The sequence below is a fragment of the Ursus americanus genome, chromosome 6 (assembly GCF_024610735.1).
Source record: "Ursus americanus isolate L20-20 chromosome 6, mUrsAme1.1.p, whole genome shotgun sequence".
Lineage (NCBI taxonomy): Eukaryota > Metazoa > Chordata > Mammalia > Carnivora > Ursidae > Ursus > Ursus americanus.
Window position 1 is genome coordinate 79,708,414 of NC_142132.1, and position 17,635 is coordinate 79,726,048.

General features: G+C 45.9%; 1 protein-coding gene across 7 annotated transcripts in view; it reads left to right on the plus strand.

Moving 5' to 3' along the window:
* The window catches only part of STAMBPL1 (STAM binding protein like 1), a 69,303-nt gene that overhangs the window by 20,535 nt on the left and 31,133 nt on the right, over nucleotides 1–17,635 (plus strand). For 6 of the 7 annotated variants that reach the window (XR_015724880.1, XM_045802370.2, XM_087863152.1 and 3 more), the window contains exons 2-7: nucleotides 4,751–4,833; nucleotides 8,416–8,633; nucleotides 11,570–11,645; nucleotides 13,429–13,524; nucleotides 15,611–15,968; nucleotides 17,005–17,129. Coding sequence is in view for 6 of the 7 variants with exons in the window: in XM_045802370.2 (XP_045658326.1) it covers nucleotides 4,804–4,833; nucleotides 8,416–8,633; nucleotides 11,570–11,645; nucleotides 13,429–13,524; nucleotides 15,611–15,968; nucleotides 17,005–17,129 (903 nt within the window). In the remaining variant the exon portion in view is untranslated. Of the gene's footprint in view, nucleotides 1–4,750; nucleotides 4,834–7,953; nucleotides 8,210–8,415; nucleotides 8,634–11,569; nucleotides 11,646–13,428; nucleotides 13,525–15,610; nucleotides 15,969–17,004; nucleotides 17,130–17,635 lie in introns of those variants that run through there. The other variant, XM_087863153.1, reaches the window with a different exon arrangement.

Genomic DNA, 17,635 nt, shown 5'->3' on the forward strand with positions numbered 1-17,635 from the left:
TAGAGCCAAACATTTACCAAACTTTTGTTATACCCCTGGGAATGTGATGGGGGAATATACTGTAGACTTAAAGGGAACTGCTTCCTCATTCACACAACAAATACATATGTGTTCTAAACTCAGGATAGATGATAAAAACAAACAAATGTCCCAGGCACTGGGCCCAGTGGTGCCAGATCCTCTGATTTTTTTTTTTTTAGGAGAGCTAAAACCTGAATTTTTCTATGAAATCTCCCAATTTGTAAATATTGATAACTAACTTAATTTTTTTAAATTTACCATAACCACCAAATTAAACATTTGTAACAATCAAATGTTGCCTTTGGGGCCGTAGGTTAATAATATTTGACGAAGTCTGAAACTTCTGGCTGGGAATGTGGGCTCTCCCAGGCTGGGCAGGATTTGGGTGAGTTGTGAGGTCACAAAGAAGGAACAGGCTACCGCCTGATCCCAGGGCCGAGGCGTGGAGGCAGCACAGCCGAGCCCCGGGGCGCACAGGCGCAATGGAGGATGTGGATTTCCTTGTTGGTATCGGCCACCATCGGCCTTGGGCTGTGCTGCGTCACCCTTTCGAGGTCAAACCACTGCATTTGTCAGGATGCAGGCGCAGCTGCCTAAACAAGACACAGGACTGCACAAGGTAGACATTTGTCCCTGTCATCGTCTGTGTGCAAGCACACTGGAGTGCTTCCTTTTTCTTCTCGCTTTTCCGTGCCTGGTGCTCCCGACGGCTCCGGCACCGGCGCGGCCGCACTGCCACTGGCAGGAGGGGCGGGCTGGGTGGAGGAGACCCGGTCCCTTTCTCTACGGGGTAGGATCCAGACTTTGATCACAGAACTTCTGTTCACACCCCACTCTGGCAGAGCTTGGGGATACGGCCACGTCTGAGGCCAAGACAGGCTGGAAAATGTAGGTTTTTACCTGGGTGGCTCTATAGCAGCGAAAAATTGTATTTTTTCTATTAGAAAAAGAGTGGGAATGGTAGATATCAAGCAGTGTGTGACATTTGCTCTTCTGGATCTCAGGTTCTGTGAGGTCAGGCACCTCTTACAGGGCCCTCCGTTGTTCGGTTTTTTGTTTTGTTTTGTTTTTAAGATTTATTCATTTATTTTAGAGAGGACCGAGGGCAGAGGGAGAGGGAAATCTCAAGCAGACTCCCCGCTGAGCCTGGAGCTGGACGCGGGGCTCGATCCCACGACCCTGCAATCACCACCCGAGCCAAAATGAACAGACAGTTAACTGACTGAGTCCCCCAAGAGCCCCTGCCCTCAGTTTTTAAAATTATTTTAGCAGGACCCCAGTAGTGCCAATGGCAGGTGATACTTGACATGTACTTTTTCTCTTTTAGATTCTTCTGGGCCACACTATTTGTGTTTAGATTGAAGTCACGTGGCAAGATTTTGTTTTGTTTGTTTGCGTAGTTGGTCTAGTGTGGTGTTTTTCAAATGTCTTGGTCTTGGGACCCCTTTGCATGCTTAAAAATTACTAAGGATCCTAAAAAGCTTTGCTCATGTGGGCTACATTGGTTTATGTTTACCATATGAAAAATTGAAGCAGACATTGACAGAAATATGCAAATAAGCATTCCATTCACTTGGACCCTCTAGAAGTCTCCACTGCAGAGTTGTGACACTTTAATGGTGAAGGACCAAATAACATTTGAGTGATATTATGAAAATAACAGTGACTTTGCACACCCCTTAAAAGGGCCTTGGGGATCCTGTACACACTTCGATGCTACTGGTCTAGAGAACATAACTGGTTATGTTGACTTGGGTAACAGATTGTGTTGAAACTGATGGGTGCTAGGATTAGAGGTTAAAAAACAAATTAAGACAGGACCACTGCCACTGAGTAGTTAATGGTCCAAAGAAATAAGTTGACCGGCCCATCTATAAACTTCTTTCATCCTAGACTTGAGGGGAGTTGGTTTCCATTTCTGAACTATAAATAAATGTATGTGTGGGAGTTAATAGTGACTGGTTTGCATCTATGGCACGTTAATAAATTCTGTTGTCCGTTCAGAAACTCATTACAGAGAAGCTGGTTTGAGTCTTTGGCCACCCAGGCCTGGCACCCGGTACCTTTTCTCACCGAGCATGGCCCACTGCCTGCATTGCAGGTGTCAGGGGCTGGGTGTTTGCACTTTCTGGTGCCAGGCCGTGGACGTGTGACCCACGCTCTGCCAGCCACACACCTCCGTCCCATACTTTGAACGGGAAACTGGTCACATCAAGCAAGACATGGCAGCTGGTGGTGGTGCCGGAAGCTGGGGGCCCCCCCTTCCCACCAGACCAGTGCTGCTGAGTGATTGGGGTGGGTTCTGGATATGGAGCCTCCAAGCCCTGTTTCCCTGGCCTCCTGGAAATCTGTGATCTTTCCATTATCCTGTGAATTCAAGAGTCAGTGCCTTTGCTTGCAACTAGGAACCCTGCTTCAGGCATTCTCAAGGACAGTCTCTCTGCGAGTATTGCTTGGAAACCTCACGTTTCTGTGAGGTCACATCCTAACCGTCAGTGCCCATTGGTGGGCTGACAGCTGCTGGATTCAGAATCCTTGTGGGTGAGTTCTAGGAATCTGCATTTCAAATAAGACTCAGGCATGCATAATTTTTAGATACAGTAAAATTTAAGAACTGCTGTTGTAATGTTTTTAATTTTTAAAATTATTTGTTCTCCGTTTAAGGATCTGAGTGACCTCTAAAAAATAACTCTAGGCTTTTACATGACCCTAGTCAATGACTAACTAGTGTTTCATTGTCCCCTTCCCTCCCTTCCCCCCACCCAGCCCTAAATTCTATAAGTCTTTTTGTTTTATCTCTTTAACTGTTTTAATTTCTTTCTTTTTCTCCCTCCTTCTCTCTCCTTCCTTCCTTCCTTCCTTCCTTCCTTCCTTCCTTCCTTCCTTCCTTCCTCCCTCCCTCCCTCCCTCCCTCCCTTCCTCCCTCTTTCTTTCTTTCTTTCTTTCTTTCTTTCTTTCTTTCTTTCTTTCTTTCTTTCTTTCTTTCTCTTTCTTTCTTTCTTTCCCTGGTTTATTTCTTCTTACTGAGGACTGGTAATTCCCCAAATGGGGTTGCCTACATTCTGTGACACCAGAATTAATTAGGGTGTTAAGCTACACTGTGACTGTGGCACTCCCCAGGTCATTTCTTTCCCAGCTATTTCTGCAACCTGCAAGCTTAGATCTCCCTGTTTACTCCAGGCATCACTAGAGAGGATGAAGAGGAAAGATTAGAACATGCCACGTGACTTTCCTTGGAGGGTTTCTCGGGCATGGATTCAGGCCAGAAAAAAAGCAGGAAGGGTTGAATGATCTACATGTGAGATTGCTAGAATCACAGAATGCTATGATCTGAATGAATGAATGAATGTAGGTTAAGCCCCTCCTGTCATAAATGAGGAACTGAAGATGTGGCCAGCATCGCATAAATGATTAGTGGAGTAAAAGGCCAAAATAAATTTAGAAGAAGTGGGAAGTGGTGATGCAGAGGCTGACCTAAAGTAACGTAAGAGAGGAAACTCATATTCATTGAGTGACTATTTGAACTTGCGTAATTTCACGTAACCCTGAGCCTCCGTTCCTACAACTGCAGAAATAAAGATTGTAATAATAGCTAACACTTCTGTAATCTTCACTGTGCTAGGAACTATTCCAAGCACTTCATATGCTAACTGATTTCATCCTTATCACATCGATATGACATAGGTCATATTATTTCCCCTACTGTCGCTTGCACACAAAAAGGCTGTGTAACTTACGTAAAGTCTCATAGCTGGCATATTTGTTTTCTTGTGCTGCTTTAAAAATCACCACAAGCTTCGTGGCTTGAGACAACGTATATTTATTATCTCAGAGGTTTGTGGGTCTGGAGCCTGGGCACGGCATAACCGGGTCCTCTGCTCAGGATCTCACAAGGCAGCAATGCTGAAAAGGGTAAGGGTCTCATCTGAGGCTCAGGGTGCACTTCCAGACACACATGATTACTGGCAGAACGATGTCCCTATGGCTCTGGTATTTATGGTGGCTGAGTCTTGAAGGCCAGCGGGAGACTGTCTCAGACTTTGAAAGATTTCACCTGATTAGGCCAGGCCCAGGCAGGATAATCTTTCTTTGATTGCTTCAGTGCCAGCTGGTTGGACGTCTTAATATATCTACAAAATCTCTCCATCCTTGCTATGTGACATAACATAAACATGGGAGTAGTGTTCCATCACCTTTGCTGTGTTCTATTAATTAGAAGTCAGTTACAGGTCTCATCCACACTCCAAGGGAGGGAGTTACACAAACCCCGATACCAGGGGGCAGGAGTCGCAGAGCTGTCTTGTAATTCCGCCTTCCACAGCTCGTAAGGCTTAGCTTGGGCCCAGACGGACTCCGGGTGTAGGAGTCCATGGCCCCAGTGTCTAAGCTCTTCACCCTTAGGATCTTTCTTCCTTTAAACAAAGGTAACCCACTTTATAACCTTGCATGGAGTTCTAAGCAAGACGACGCCCCGAAGACACACTGCGTGCTAAGCAATAACGAATTCTCATCCCCGCTTTAAAAGGTCTGCTCTTCAGGAACCCGTAACCACCTGCTGTTTTGTATTTTCAGGAAGAGATTTCCAAAGTCTCTCTAAAAACTCAGGTTATATAAGTCATTTCGGTGTGTTTATATTCTGAGCCAGAAATAACCCGGGGTTTGAGATTTGAGACTCGAATTCTCAAAAACAAAAAAATAACTGTAACTCTACTTTGTGTCTTTGAAACAGATGAGGTAATTGAGAAGAAACAGTGAAGACCTTCGTTCTGTGGACAGGACAACATGGATCAGCCATTTACTGTGAATTCTCTGGTAGGTAGCCCCAGCCGATACCTTACATATGGTCTGAAAACCCAGAAAGAAGAACAGAAACGTACCACATGTGAAATGAGTCACCGTTACTTCACGAAGTTTAGTGCTTGTCGCCCTTCATCCATCTGTGCGGTCCTCTCCTTTGAGGAAGTGACTAATAAAGCCAACTTCGCTAGAGCTAAAAATAATTCTTTTTGTCCACAAAAGTGTGAAATTTTAATCTCTCTGGTTCGATTCCAAGAGTGTGGTCCTTTAGAACGCTGGGGGAGGGGAACTTGAGACTTGACTTTGTAGCAGGGACTTCAACCTCTTTGTGCCTCGGCTTCTATACAGATAAAAATTGGAAGCTTCCCTTGTGTGGCAACGACTGAGGGAAACGTTGTATATATAACACGTAGATGTCGCGTTGGGATCCGGTGTAAAGGTCCACACGCTTGAAACCCTGGTTCTTCTCACGTTCCCCTTCAGAGCCCAACACGGTGCACACCTTCTCTAGCGACAGCTTAGAAGGGGCAACAAGCCCGAGAAGAAATTATGGGAGCCCTGGGGTCACAGGTACATACTGTGTGTCCCAGATCGTTCTCTGGGTGACAATGTAGGCACCTTATATAACCTCCATGGCCCCGTTTTTTGTACTTTGCACATTACGACAGTTGGGAGCAATATTTTTAATGTTCCCAGCCGATCGTGGGGGCTTGTTCAAGGGAAGCTGTGATGACCGTTAGCCTTGTCCTGACAACCGGCAGTGTACTGAACACCTGCGCACGCAAAGCTTTAGCCCGAGGTCACAAGGAAATGGAGGGGATGCCTGGGTGGCTCAACGGGTTAAGCGTCTGCCTTCGGCTCAGGTCATGATCTCAGGGTCCTGGGATCGAACCCTGCCATTGGCTTCCCTGCTCAGCAGGGAGCCTGCTTCTCTCTCTTCCGCTCCCCCAGCTTGTGTGCTCTCTCTCTTTGTCAAATCAATCAATCAATCAATCTTAAAAAAAAAAAAAACAGACAAAGAAATGGAGGGCCTGGTTCTTGCTCTGAAATAGGTTGTGACCCACGTCTTCTTTGCCAGGAATGTCCTTCACAGATGCTCAGTTGCTTTGAAAGGATAAGGAGTGGAGAATTGTAGGAACTTCTTCACTTTCCGACCCCATGCTGTCAGGGCACCGTGGGTGAATAAAGGCAGCCCCCCTTTCCCACTGCGAGGAAGGGATCATCCTTGTGGCGTGTCTTACGTGTTTTCTGGAATATTAGGTAGGAATGATCACAATGTTAGCGGACATGTCACTGTGTAATGAACACTAAGGCTTTTTCATCTGGAGATTTAGTATTTTCTTCCAAGAACCGCAAACCTAACGTTATAGATTGATGGAGACAGGAGGCTCTTTCCCAGTTTACTTCTGAAATCACTTTTGAATTTGGGAAGGATAGGACTATTCAGTAGAGGAAAAATAAATCTTCTTTTTCCTTCCAGGTAAAAAGATAATCTAGTTATAATCACATTGCTCCTGTTGCTCTCTTCCTCCTTTATTTGGTACCTGTATTGATTATCATCTGTGCTGCCAGGAGTATGCCGCATCCTGGGGAACAGGGATGGGTGGACACTCTACACGAATAATTATAATTCAGTGCAGACTGTATAGCAATAAAAAGGGAGCAGATTACTTTTGCATGTGCAGGAGCATGGAAAGGAAACCCTCTTTGGAAGATGAGCTAATTTCCATAGATTTTTTTCCCGATCATTTTCTGATGTCACTGAAGCCTTCATCTGTGGTCGAATAGCAGCATTTCCTTGAGTGCTGCTGAGCGTGACAGGTACACGTGGTGACGGAAGGGGGGGGGTGTGGCTGCCGTGTCCCGGGCTGCTCCCTTGGACAAGAAGGCACACACTCAGGTCTGAGGCTCGGACGCCACAGGCTTCGATTCCTGCTTCTCAGAAATTAGAAAGTCTTTCTGAAAACGAGAGGCACGGCACAGCAGGGTTTGGCTAGAGGGAAGTGTGCCTTTGTGTCAGGTGAAGTCAGCGAGGCGGGGCTGAGCGCTGTGTTCAGTCACGCCTTTCCAGATGCCCCGCCCTTGACCTACAGAGGCAGACTGGGGAGCTAGATTTGCTCTGGGCTAATTCCATCCCTGGTGATCAGAGGATGCTAACGGGGTCTAAAGTGGCGCTTCCCATAAGGCAGCGTGTGTCCGTGCCACTGAGAACATCAGTTCAAACATGGGTTCTTCAAGCCCACCTCCAGTCTGTAGATGCCGGGGCAAGCCTGTTGGGAATTGGTACTTTTTTTTTTAAACATTTTTTTAAAAGATTTTATTTATTTACTTTGAGACAGAGAGAGAGAGAGAAAGCAGGAGCAGGGGGAGCAGGAGAGGGAGAAGCAGGCTCCCCGATGAGCAGGGAGCCAGATGCAGGGCTCGATCCCAGGACTCTGGGATCATGACCTGAGCCGAAGGCAGGCACTCCACCGACTGAGCCACCCAGGCGCCTGGGCAATTTGTACTTCTAAGAAACTCACAGTTGCTGCTGCTGCTGCTGGGGCATGGACCGCACTTGGAGAAAAGTGGTCCAAAGCTGGGATCAGTGAAGTGTGGTCTGAGCGCCAAAGTCACCTGCTCGTTTTGGAAACATTTTTGAAAACAGAGCCGGGATCATTTGCTTACATGGTGTTTGTGGCTGGTCACGCAACGGCTGAGCTAAGCACTTGTGATGGGGACTCTAGGGCCTGCAAAGCCCCAAATATTTGCTATACGGCCTTTAACAGAAAAGAAATTTGTTGACTTTTTTGCCTTTCTGAAGCGCTGACCTTCTCATTGAATCATTGGATAATTATCCTGAAAGTATGCGTTCTGTGTTTTCCCAGATGTGTACAGGTGCTATTTTTATGAATGAAATACAAACGTATGCCTGGATATCACTGACTTTTCTTAGTAGTGATTTTCGTTATTTTCTCAGTCAGGGACTAATTAACCATGCCTGTTATGTACTGTAACTGTAATGTGCAGGTCTAAGAGTCTTTTTATGTTGAAAAGAAATAGGAGGTATCCTCATGCTTGAAAAGGACTTATGTGTGGGGTTTCATTCCCTTGGTGAAGAAGCAGAGAGGTCCTAAAATCTTCTTATTAAACTAGATATATTCTGGAAGAGAACTGAATCCTTAGAGTGACTTTGAATGAAGACCAGCTCTTGGAAGCCCTTCGGAAGAGAACGACGTGAGCCCTGCCCAGGCAAGAGTCCGCCTCTTGGCCTGCTTTGCATGGGCCAGATGGAAATACCCACGAGGACATAAGGGTCAATAATACTTCACCTGAAATGACCTAAAGCATTTGCATACCCAGGAACTACCACGTACCCTGAACCCTAAAGGAGGTCTACCCCAGCACGAAGGTGTGTTTATCCAAGAGATGCGTGTCTCGTTGGCCTAGGGCCCGTGTGTTTTTGCACCAAGACTCCACTTTTATCGCTACCGTGAACTCTCACGAAACGCTTTCCCTCGGTGCTGGGTGTTGGGTCTTCGGTACAGAAAATACACCTGTAATTTCAGTCCTGTTCCTTTCTTATTTCTACTCAGAGACTCAATTTTTGCTTTGCAGAAGAAGCTAGCCGCTCTGCCTGACCACACGGATGTTTCCCTGAGCCCAGAAGAGCGCGTGCGTGCCCTCAGCAAGCTGGGCTGTAACATCGCCATCACGGAAGACATCACGCCGCGTCGCTACTTCAGGTCTGGGGTGGAGATGGAGAGGATGGCGTCGGTCTATTTGGAAGAAGGAAATTTGGAAAACGCCTTCGTCCTTTATAATAAGTTTATAACGTGAGTCTTTCGTGTGGGAGGTCTTCGAAGAGAGAAAATGGGGAAAATATTTACATGCTATTTCCGTGAGAAAGGTTTGGATTCCAGGAATGTGCCTCCATGTTCAGACCAATTTTGTAGTCTCCAAAAGCATCAAATGTCCCAATTCAAGCTACCAAGTAACATATTTGAAGGCATCCCCACACCATCCCTGAGGCTCAGGCCCGGAGGGAGGCTCAGGGACGTGGAAGAGTCTCTCAGTAGCCCAGGGTCGTGACCTGCATGTCCCTGCCTCTGGGACTCTTCAGCAAGAAAATGTTGTGTTTTATGCCGTCCTCCCCCCACAGGAATGTAAGCTTTGTGAGAGCAGGAGCCATGTGGCAGCACCATCCACAGCACCTAGAACAGACCAGTAAAAATTTAAAAATTCGGCTTGATGGGTTGGGATGGGGCGATACGTTGGCAGTTATAGGACGGATCTGATTCAGGGATAGAAAGTAGCAGTCAGTGTCACATTGTAGTTAGTATTTATATATATATATATATATATATATATATATATATATATATATATATATAATATTTATGTATTTGAGAGAGAGAGGGAGAGAGAATCTCAAGCAGACTCCCCACTAGTGCAGAGCCTGACATGGGGCTTGATCCCAGGACCTGAGGTGAAATCAAGACTTGGCTGCTTCACCTACTGAGCCACTCAGGCACCCCTAGTTAGTAGTTTTTTTAAGGCAATTTACTGGGGCGCCTGAGTGGCTCAGTCAGTGAAGCGTCTGATTTCAGCTCAGGTCATGATTCCAGGGTCCCCGGATCAAGCCCCACATCGGGCTTCCCGCTCAGTGGGGGGCCTGCTTCTTCCTCTTCCTCTCCCCCTCCCCCTGCTTGTGCTCTCTCTCTCTCTCAAATAAATAAATAAAATCTATTTTAAAAAGAGGCAATTTATTTAGCTGCGTAATAGTGCTATGTATGAAAGAGTTCCAGAGTGTTGAGTACGAGCAGCTGCCCCAGAACAGCCGTGTGAAAATACCGTCCTTGCCAGTAGACGCGTGCTTGTTACTGACATATCCTGAAACCTGTACTTTTGGTTTAATTCACAGTCACGTGCTGATTGACTTCCCTCGCTCAGCCAGGGACTTAATCTGAGAACATGTGAGAAGTGGATGGCTGGCCACACGCAGCCTACCTGGGAAAACCTCTTGTTTCTAGAGAGCTTAACAGTAAATACGAACTTGGAAGCTGTTGGGCATCACTGATAGCACACATTTTCCAAAAACTCTAATGTCTGAACTCTACGTCACCAGTTGCTAATATTTCTGTTTTGCCTTCTGCGGGTGTGTTTTGCCCATGCTCCTGAGGGGCCGTAAGCACGCAGAAGCAAAAGGCCCCTGCACTGTCTGCGTTACTGAGTCATCAGACCGTGAGAATTTCCGCCTGTCGCTAACCACGTGACAGTTTGTAATTCAGTTATGCTCCAGGGGCCTCGTTCCTGATTACAAGTGGAAGACTTCTCTAAGCTCTCTTCCACTCCAAACACTCGTGACCTTATTCTATTTATAAAGAACAGTTAGTTACTTCAGGCAACTGACAATTTGTGTAGCCTTTTTAAACCATAATTTTCTCCCTAAAGAAATGAGTGATTTTACCATCCCAGTGTCCCCTGAAGGCACCATGACGAGAGCACGTGTGATCTGTAAGCGAGAGGACACCGATCGTTATAAGGTATCACATGTTAGTTGGTCATAAATAGTATTTAGAGCCCATGATGGTCTATCAAGGAAGGACTTTTTGTTTATTTAACAAACATTTATGGAGCACACATCATGAGCTGGACACTATTCTACCAGCTACGGATACATCAGTAAGAAAACAAAAACAAAAACAAAACAGAATTCCCTGCCCTTGTGAAAGCAAAATCTTGACTTTACGTGGAAGTGATGCATCTGGTTTGGTCTAAGGATTTCCCTTTGCCTCTGCTGTCCCTTGTTCCTCAAAAAGGTGATGAAAAATAATGAACTCCTAATTAGCACCTCCTCATCCACTAGGGATTCTGTCATTTCTCTTAGTTGTGAATTTTCAGTTAAGAATTTTTGATATCAGGGAGCCTGGGTGGCTCAGTCGGTGAAGCATCTGCCTTCAGCTCAGGTCATGATCCCGGGGTCCTGCGATCGAGCCCCACATCGGGCTCACTGCTCCTCCACCCTGCTCTCGCTCTCCCGCTCTCTCGCACACACACATAAATAAATAAAATCTTAAAAAAAAAAAAAAGAATGTTTGATACAGACACATAGACAGCATGGCACTAATGATTCATCAGTGGTCCTTTGAGTCTTTTTCAATGGTGAGAAGAGATTACATCGATCCTCCTAAACTCGATATTTTCACATGATCTCTGTGTTGCCAGCAGCACCTGAGAGTAAGATTGTGCTCTGGCAGGATCAACCCCCTGGGACCTGAGAAGGACCAAGGTGACATGGTCCGTTAGGGAGCATCCTGACCCTCTTAACCTCAGTGCCAAGTCCGCTGAGCTTTCTACCCTGTAATGCCAAAATCATATGCATGCCAGCCTTTGGTAGAAAGGCTGATGGAAAGAACATAGGTTAAATAATAATGTATTAAGCATGTCCTTTTTGAAAAAGAGTTTCATTCTCGTATTAGAAACCATCACTCATGGGGCTCCTGGGTGGCTCCGTAGGTTAAGAGTCTGACTCTTGATTTCAGCTCAGGTTGTGATCTCAGGGTCATGAGATAGAGCCCCCCCTGGGCTCTGCACTCAGCGGAGGGTCTACTTCTGTCCCTCTCCCTCTGCCCCTCCCCCTGTTCATGCATGCCCTCTCTCTCTCTCTCTCACTCAAAATAAATAAATAAAATCTTTAAAAAAAATAAATAAAGCATCGCTGAGCTTTTTCTGCCCTATAATGCTAAAGATGTGCTTTCTCTTTTCCTAGCTTGTTTGTAGAAAAGCTTCCCAGCCATCGAGATTACCAGCAATGTGCAGTCCCAGAAAAGCAGGATATTATGAAGGTATTGTGGGGTCGATTTTCCCTGGGGGTATCAAATGCTCCACACGTCTCCATTATTGATCTCCTCCTCCTCTCCTCCTTCCTCTCATCCTCTGGAGAATTTGAGCACAGAAAATTCATTCCATTAGCCAAGATGTTTCGATTTCTTCTTGGACCTTTAATCATTGTTACTGAGTCAGTGTGGGATGTCTAATTGAAACGGGGGGGGGGGAGATCAAGAATGTGCTCGATCTCTTTGTGGCATGAAGAAGGAAGTAGTCACTGCCCTCCCCGGGGATTGCAAGAAAGATGGTCCAGTTCCCCAGATTTGTTTGAGGGTCATTTTGGCTGGTTTCCATTCTTCCCTACAGTCCTGAACCCAAAAACTATTGGAAGATCAGTGTTGATTATTAGGGCAGCCCCAGAGTTCTAGTTCTCTTTCTTGTAGTACCCTGAAAAGCAGGATATTAGGAAGGTATTGTGGGGTGCTAGCCTCGGTGTAACATAGTGTTTAAGGGTAAGGGGTGGCTTGAAACAGTCTCAGGGAAAAGGAAGATGCTCATTGAGAAGTTATTATTCACCATCAACCTTGGCAGCCGGCAGAGCTTCAGGTATTCTTAGCGGAGAATATATATCCTTTTAAATAACATTTTTAAAATGTTTCCCTTGTATCTGTGTTAAGTAGTTTGGGTTGACCTTATATGAAGGAAGATAATAACAGTATATACAAAGCCAATCACAGCATGAAATTTTAAATAACTCTCAAATGATGCTTGACCATATAATGGATGAAGGGCTCTCTTACCAGTATGTCTGGCCTGAGGCTGCCTGTGAGAACTCAGATTTTGCCAAATGGTCATCTACATTTTTAAAAATGTCTATACGCACTAATCTGAAGGGGCCTCGCTGCCATGCCTTGTCTAGCATTTCCACTGAATCCTCTTGTCATTCAAACTCAGGCTGTTCCATATGGGGCTCAAGGGGGCCCAGCTGCCAAGCTGACTCTTCTGATCTGATTTAGTTTTATTCTTATTTCTGCAGAAAAGAAACAATTCTCCGAAAGCATATACATTTTCTTTGTTTATGCTTGGTGAATAAATGGATGGATGGGAGGATGGATGGATGAGAGAAGATTAAAAGAAATTTTAGTAGAAGAGCCTGGCCAGAGTTAGAAGATTGGATGCTAGTCATAGTCGGGCCACCAACTAGTTGCACTTCTGACCTCTGTAGGCCTTTGTTCCCTCATCTCTGAAAAGGAGGGTGATGCTTGGACTAAATCAGATTTCCCAGATTTTCTGGCCATTAAGAGGAATCACTGAGAAGTTGTTTGAGATCCCGATTCCCCAGTTCCTTCCCTAAACATGTTGATTCAGGGGAACTGGGAGTAGGCCTGGGAATCTGTATTTGTATACAATGCGTCAGCCTCTTTTTTACAGTCAAGCCTAGCAATCCCCACCTGCCATGCTCTCCAGTGTCCCTTCTAACTACGATACCATAGCATTTGCATACAATGGACTGTGCAGTTACAAGCCCACTGCTTAAAACTGGGTACCTACCTGGATGGAATGCTTATCTAACTAATGGAGTCCATAGAGGTCTTACAAAAAGGGATAATACTCTCCCTTCCCTACCGAAAAGTTGTGTTCTGGAGCCATAGCAAAGAGAGCTTTATATTTCCACCATCATCTTTGGTTACTTGTGTCTTGATTTCTAATACACATACCAGCTGTTTTTCTTTCTCAGCTGATGAAAGACTATACTGAGAATCCCACTAATCAATATGTATATATATATATTTTTAAAAGAAACTGAAGGAGATTGCATTCCCAAGGACAGATGAATTGAAAAAGGACCTTTTAAAGAAATATAACGTAGAATACCAAGAATATTTGCAAAGCAAAGTAAGTTCAATTGGTACATTTATTTCATGACTGTTTTCTGTGCAAGTATTTTTTGAATTTCATGTTCATGTGAGTTTTTGGAATGTTATGTGCATTTAAATTAAAAATTAAAGGCGCAGTGATGTAAAACCAATAAAAAATTCATATTGATATCCAGGTTAAGCACTTGCACCAAAGATGTGGTGTTTTTATTTCCCTGCAATATCTAATCATGTGATGCATTAGAAAATAAATTTCCTACAGCAATTTAAATGGAGCTTTTTGGCCAACTCTTGCCACCGTAACCTTGAGGCAGATAACAGCTCTTTGGTGATGAACAGAGGCAGTAGGGGATAGTGACAACCGTATATAGTTTCTGATTTATCTTATTATGCAGGCTTTGGAAATGTGAATTCGATTCTTCAGTCACACAGTCAATATTACATTGAGAGGGAATAATAGCTAACCATATGAGTGAAATGTAATCGTATCACCAATGGATGATGGCTTCTCGATCATTATTACATAAAGAGTGACAATGATAGTGATGTCTAAGAGATTGATTGGCATTAAGAGAAAAAATTGACCAGTCTCCAGGACCTCGAGTTCAAAACTTGGATTCTTAACGTCTTTAGCATTGTTATAAAAATGGCTTTGCTTTTTTTGTTTGACTGCATGTTTATGTGCTTCAGAATTGTCATCTGTGCTGACTCTCACTTGGGTTCGGTCGCATGAACTCTGAATGTGGCCCGGGAACTTCCCGGCTTCCTGTGGGCGTAGCTGGAAGTCAGGGTTGAGGGCAGCGTTTTGACCTAGAACAGAAGGAATGTTGAAATCTGAATGTTCCCTATTGATGATGTGCATTTGACTTGAACTGTGAAAGATGAGAATGCTCTTGGAGGCTCAAGCAAGGCAACAGAGAAGGAGAGAAAAGCTCAGGCCCGTCTTCCTTCCTGTCAGCAATGCACGTGTGGCCGTCCCCTTAGGGTCTCCCAGGGAGGGACAGCCTGGCCTGCCTTTGATGACACCAGTTAGGTTCCAGTTGGCAACAGTATCCCGAAGTATATGTCACGGAGAAATCTCTGCGAGATAGAGTGGCACCCTTTATGCCTCGGAGGGATGGACGTGCCCGTCAGTAAGCCCTTGCTATAGGCAGGACGGGCATCATCGGGGGCTTGTTAGAAATGGAGACTCTCAGGCCACACCCCACACCTGCTGAGTCGGCATCGCCCCTTCGGACGAGACCCCAGGGGATTCGTGCACACCACCAAAGTGCTGCTGTAAGCTGTGTCCCCCACCCCGCCCCAGCAAAGCTACTTTTAATCAAAACTATTTGAGGAGCATATTCAAGATGTATATTCTCTGACCTAATAATGTCTGGATTGTTTTTTTTAAGACTGGGGAGCCTGGGAATCTTCATTTTAACAAAATTCCTGGTTCGTCCTGGTAGAGATGATTGGACCACATTTTGGTAACCGTTTCCTAGTGGTTCCCCCTTCTCTGTGCCAAGTTCCAGCAGTCTGAGTTCCAGAGTCCAAGGCAAGAGGTTCTAAAGCAGCGCTGGCCAGTAGAGCTACCGCCCATGGTAGAAATGTTCCGTGTGGCGCTCTGTTGCAGGAGCCGCTGGCCACGTGGTAAGTAGAAGGTGGCAGGCAGGGCTGTGGAACTCGATGTCTAATGTCATTTCATTTAAATTAATTTAAACTTAAGTAGCCCACAGGGCTGGAGGCTACTGTCCTGGGCAGTGAGGTCTAGGGTGATAGAACCATTTCTGAGATATTTCGCTCTGATATTCCGGTCAGTCAGGCCAAGCAGCCGACCCTGACCTTGATTTTCTACTATTTTTTGAAGGTGCAGGGGAATGGAACGGAACTCGACCGTCATGGCCTGCCTCTGGTAAAACACGAGTGGGTTTAGAGCTGCTGCCTCCGTCAGGCTCAGGGGCTGTGGCCATGATGGTTTATTACTTCCCTCGCTGTCACCCCCATGTCCCCACGGGCACTTTGCAGCGTCTGTGTCTCTCTGTCGCCGCTAGCCTGCAAGTGTCTAATCCGTTTGCTGGCGTTGCTCTGGAAACTAACCTCTTGTTCGGCCGCGCATTTTCCAGAACAAATACAAGGCAGAAATCCTCAAACAACTGGAGCATCAGAGCCTGATCGAGGCCGAGAGGAAGCGTGTGGCTCGGATGCGGCAGCAGCAGCTGGAGTCGGAGCAGTTCCTGTTCTTCGAAGACCAGCTCAAGAAGCAGGAGTTGGCGCGGGGGCAGACGCGAAGCCAGGAGACCCCGGTGCGGGCGGAGCAGACAGACGGGAGCGCTCTGTCCTGCTTCTCGGCGCACCGCAACCACGCGCTGCTGGACGTGTTCGCAGACCAGCCGCAGAAGAGCGAGGCGGCGCCTGACGCCACCCACTCTCCTCCCGTGAACCGGGCGCTAAAGCCCGCGGCCGCTCTGAGCGCAGTGCAGAGTAAGTGATGGGCCGCGTCCCTGCAAGCCTCCTCTCGGTGACAGCTGGGAGGGGGCTCCTCTCTCCATTATCCGCGGTGGTAGGGCCGCAGCCGGATCCGGTGTGAATTTCAGCGCCAGCCGGCTCTTCCCAGCGGGCCATAACCTTAACCTTAAGGATGCATGACTTGTACCCAAGAGAGCAGCCACCCTCTCATAAATGGGACCGTATGTGGTCATGGTGCAGAGATTTGAAAAGAGAATTCCGAGCATTTTTTTTCTTTCCTGTATTTTCACCAAGAAACACCTGAATCTGAAAGGTGAACACTTAACACTGGAAAGAAGGCGCCGAGAAAATGATCGGTGCAGACCTCGGCTTAAAAATGTAAATGTAACGTTTCGCCTTCTCCCTGCCCCAGGAGGGTTTGGCGCACACAGGCAGACAGGCTCCAGGTGGATTATGTGCTTCGGCCGACAGTTAGAGCTGCTGCGGGGAGCGAGGGGGGGCCTGCGTCACTGCCGACAAGTTCCCAGATCCGAGCGCAGACACTGTCCTATGGCAACTTGTTTTCATTTATTTTAAATACAATGATAGGCAACCATTTTATAAATTACCCCATTGCGAATTCTTTCTGAAAACGGTGCTTTTATGTAACCATCACCAACTTGCATAAAGACATAAAGTAACACGGGGAAGAGTATCTATCCTGTCTTACGGTCTATGAGATACATTCTCTGCAGCCTCTGCACTTAGCAGTGTATTTGCTTTGTGCTGCAAAAAAACCCTCACACATACGTGTAAACAGTTGATCTAAGGCGCAAGGTGTTAAAGTGCTGGCACCCCCCCCCCCCATGAAACAATTTATACGCAAAGCGGAATTTTACCTTCCTTCTCATTGATGCTTAGTCCAGTTTAAAAATAACATACAGAAAGTGGAGCGCCTGATAATTTCATCTTTTCTATTTCCATTGCCCTGCAGTTGCTTGCCGAAAACAGCGCTGATGGATGGGATGTAAAACTTGTTTCTTTGGCTTTTTCTGCCTTTCCTGTTCCTTAGATTTAGTGGTCGAAGGACTGCGGTGTGTAGTTTTATCAAGAGACCTTTGCCACAGATTTCTGCTGCTGGCAGAATCTAATACCGTGAGAGGAGTAGAAACGTGTGGAATACTGTGTGGAAAACTGGTATGGCCTTTGTTTCGTATCTTTCTGCCCACGATACGTTCATAGTCGTGACTTCCCTGTGAGAAGCAGAACAGAGTGAACGCATCCTAAGAGTTGCAAAAATTATGAAGTTATCTTTATTTAGATTAATGACACAAAACTGCTGTCATTATTAATGGAATGATCCTTCCAGGAAATGGGTTGTAGAATTTTAGGGATACCGTAAAAGCTCATTGTAAAGAATGAATCAAACCACATATTAAACCTTTGTTTAGCAAGATGATGGATTAGGGTGCCTGGCTGGGTCAGTCGGTTAAGCATCCCGACTCTTGGTTTCAGCTCAGGTCGTGAGATCAAGTCCTGAGTCAGGCTCCAGGCTCAGTGCGAAGTCTGCTTGATAGTCTCCCTCCCCCTCTGCCCCTCCCCCTGCTCTCTCTCTCCCTCTCAAATAAATAAAATCTAAAAAAAAAAAAAAAGAAAAATGATGGATTACAGGTCTCCAGATTTCCAAAGCCATCTAAATCAGA